The sequence below is a fragment of the Saccostrea cucullata genome, unplaced genomic scaffold (assembly GCF_032062105.1).
Source record: "Saccostrea cucullata isolate Sc308-1 unplaced genomic scaffold, CSIRO_AGI_Scuc_v1 ctg6649, whole genome shotgun sequence".
Taxonomy (NCBI): domain Eukaryota; kingdom Metazoa; phylum Mollusca; class Bivalvia; order Ostreida; family Ostreidae; genus Saccostrea; species Saccostrea cuccullata.
The window spans coordinates 31,224-34,577 of NW_026928516.1; the positions used below are offsets into that span (position 1 = coordinate 31,224).

Below are 3,354 nucleotides of genomic sequence, written 5' to 3' on the forward strand. Positions count from 1 at the left end.
CACGAACCTGTGTATTTTCCTTTACTGGCAGCAGTTCATTAAATCTTGATACACCAAGGGGGTGGAGCTTCCAAACATACAAAAACTTCCAATATCAGGAAGTTATTGTACAGAAAACTGTACAATAACTTCTTACCAAGTCTTAAGAAGCCCCACCTCCTTTTGAAAATGGGAAAACAATTTTAATAACATTTTTTTTTATTTCTTGTAACATTAATCAGTAAACTGAACTTTTCAACCAAAAAACTTTACATTTACAGTCATACTTTTTTTAGCAAGTCTCAATTCTTAGAAATTGAAAGAAATATTACAATTATGAAAGTGTTGTCCATTTGTTATATCGGAACCAAAAACTCGGGGTGTTTTCTTTAGAAGGCCTTCATTTTCACTTCCCATGTCGGACTCCTCGCGCTTTCTTTTCTCTCGCGACTGTGGCACTCCGGGATCGAGTACTTCAGACACCTTTCTAAAAATTTCGTCACAAGGTTTTTTTATATTTACGGACTGCTTTCTCAGATCGATGCCCTGTTCTCCTCATTATTTCTTGCTCGTCCAACCCTGCCATATATAATTGAGTGGCACATGTGCGTTTTCCAGAATGGTTACTGTATTGTCCAGACAGTCCAGCTTTTGCGCAGATCGTTTTCATCATGGTCTTGAGCTTGTTTACACCAACAACCTGGTTCCCGTATTTCGGCGGATGTCACTGCAGCGGACGTCGATAAAATGGTCCCTCGTTACCAAGGCCAGCCAGATAAGTCTTGTAATAGTCGACGATGCAACGTTCACCTAAATTGAATGATTAATATAATAGTAATAAATAAGATGAGGTGCACATGGGATATGTTATTCATGAATATTTCCGAGTCGTTAGGTAATTAGTCATGCACATATAATTCTGAAATCAAAATTAGATTATATACTAAATGAAATCGTATCTTACCAGGTTGACTATAATGTCGAATCTTCTTGTTTGTCAGCTGCATTTGGGCCAATCCAGTGAATCCACCCTTGTAAGTCTTGCTGGCACGTCCAATGAATTCCACGTATTTTCCAGAGCTGTCCTCCCCAAGAACAAACTGACTACACTCAAGTTCGTGATGCTCGTCATGCCCCCTTAAACCAAAGAGTTTACAGTTATAGAAAACATGGTATGTTGAAGACTTTCGGAACTGCCATCCCCAAATACACCTTTCTCCCACATGCTTTCCTCATCCCGTGGCATAATGGGCTCAGCTTGCTTAATCACCGTCCTAAACCCGCGCTTCAAAAGGTCTTTCATTTTGCTGTCAAGAATTTTCCGGAATTCACTAAATCTTGGGTCATTATTGTCCAAAATGTTTTTGTCGAAAACGTTTTTATTTCTAGAGGTGGCGCAATATCCCACACCATATAAAGTACAACGATCGGGGAGGGTATTCAATGCCATCTTTTATCCGAGTTACCACAATAAAGCGCCCCGGGTAGAAATTCAACTGCTCTGCCGTCATTAAATGCAAGAGTGGTATTTCACCAACGGAATTACCATTACGTTTTTCTCGCCATTCCTCGAAAACCTTGAGCGCCCAGGTGGTATTTTTCTTGGTGTTAGCATTCTCGTTCGACGCGATCAATTTTGAAATTTCATCATCTGTCACCGGTTTTCCGAACCGTTCACCGTTATCATCACCAGAATCCGATTTAACTGGTCGAGGCTTTGCATCGGAAATATCAGCTACTGGGTCCACAGTATCTAGGTTGAAAGACCCAAATTCGGTACCAATTTCACAGTCCATATTTTCGACACGATTTAAATTCAGCACTTCACATAGACCCTCTGATATGGCATTTTCTTCTTCAATTTCATCAAATACCTGCGAGAGTTCGATATCTTCGTCGGTAACTCCACACATGTTAAAAAAGTCTAAATCTCCTAAATCGCCCAGGTTAATAGTCGACAAATGCAAATCGTCTAGGCCTAACACGTTCATCGTCCTCGGCTTAATCTACGTAAATGACTAAATGCGCAGAACATCACGAAGAATTAGCGGGAAATGACTACGGAATGTCCCGAGAGTCTATAGAACCAATATATGCCGGTTGCAGTGCGGGAAAATGATAACGAAATCTATCGAATGCTGCCGATACTTTCGCGCCTCTATAACGAAAACCCTCGATATTTTTCGCGGGTTATTTTCCGGAATAAATTCTCATGCTGTTTCATGGAAAATGTTCGCCCTAATATTTCGAGCTCTCTGATTGGTTCATTGATACAAGTCAGTTAAATTACATTTTATCTCGTGAATTATGGATAATCAAGGGGGCGGAGACTTGTTTGCTTCGCAAACTCGTCACCGCCCCCTTGATTATCCATGATACACTCGATAAAATGTACTTTAACTATTATACAATTATTTAATGCCTGAGCAGTCAATAGACCAGAATATTTTTCCCGAGGTGCTGGGAACAGCTCAGTGTGTTCTATTGCCCGAGGCCAGCGGCCGAGGGCAATAGAACACACTGAGCTGTTCCCTGCACAGTGTGAAAAATTTTCTGTTCTATTGACTGCTCAGGCATTAAATAATTGATTTATTACCTAATTTTATTTTCCTTATTAAGTGTTCACAATAGTATATTCAGTACAGAAGGTTCCCGTACCATGTTGTAAATTTATACCTAGATATGATACATTTGTAATTTTAATTAACAGTGGGACGGACAACTTCGGAATGGACATTTTTGAACTTGCGCTATCTTTTCCTTTAAAGCTATCATCTTAGGGTTTTTTTTAAATGGTGGGGTTTTTATGATCAAATTGATTTATGAAAAAAAAAATTCAACATTTTCTGCTAGTTTTTGAGATATTTGAGTTCAAAAACAAAAATCCCATGGGGAAACATGAACTTAAAAATACCCCACAAAAAACCCCACAAAAACCCCATGGGGTTTATTTTTCACCCCATGGGGGAAAAATCCCCCAAAATCAATGTAGGTTTTTTAAACCCATATGTTGCTTATATTGTCATATGGGGTTTTTTCTCCCACGTTTCTTTATCATGGGGTTTTAAATCCCATGTATTGATATATTTACTGTAAGATAATTCCTAGGAAAACTTGGAGTTTTTTCTTATACTAATGGATCATTTATAAGTATCTTCTCTGTTTCTCATTCTATAAAAGTGTATAGTTATAACAAATATCTATTATTTTTCAAATTTTCAAGTATTCATTCTTCAAATTTTTGTTTATGTAAAAGAAGATTTATATGAAAACAGGTTTCTAAGGCAGTTGCCTCCCATAATGAAACATTCATCATAAAACTCTTCACAGATTATTTGATCAATGACAATTAACATGATTAATCTGAATATCTAT

At 38.0% G+C, this 3,354-nt stretch overlaps 1 protein-coding gene and 1 pseudogene across 1 annotated transcript; both read right to left on the reverse strand.

Moving 5' to 3' along the window:
- Positions 1–288: 288 nt before the first annotated feature.
- Positions 289–1,225, reverse strand: LOC134277836 (uncharacterized; annotated as a pseudogene).
- A 139-nt stretch (positions 1,226–1,364) lies between these two features.
- Positions 1,365–1,970, reverse strand: LOC134277838 (uncharacterized). Its single transcript, XM_062760142.1, has one exon. The coding sequence runs from the start codon at positions 1,968–1,970 to the stop codon at positions 1,365–1,367; it is 606 nt and encodes a 201-aa protein (XP_062616126.1).
- Between the last annotated feature and the right edge of the window lie 1,384 nt (positions 1,971–3,354).

What these genes read in the sequence shown, in the direction of transcription:
- LOC134277838 (XM_062760142.1), bottom strand. Translation starts at nt 1,970, where the DNA reads ATGAACGTGTTAGGCCTAGACGATTTGCATTTGTCGACTATTAACCTG.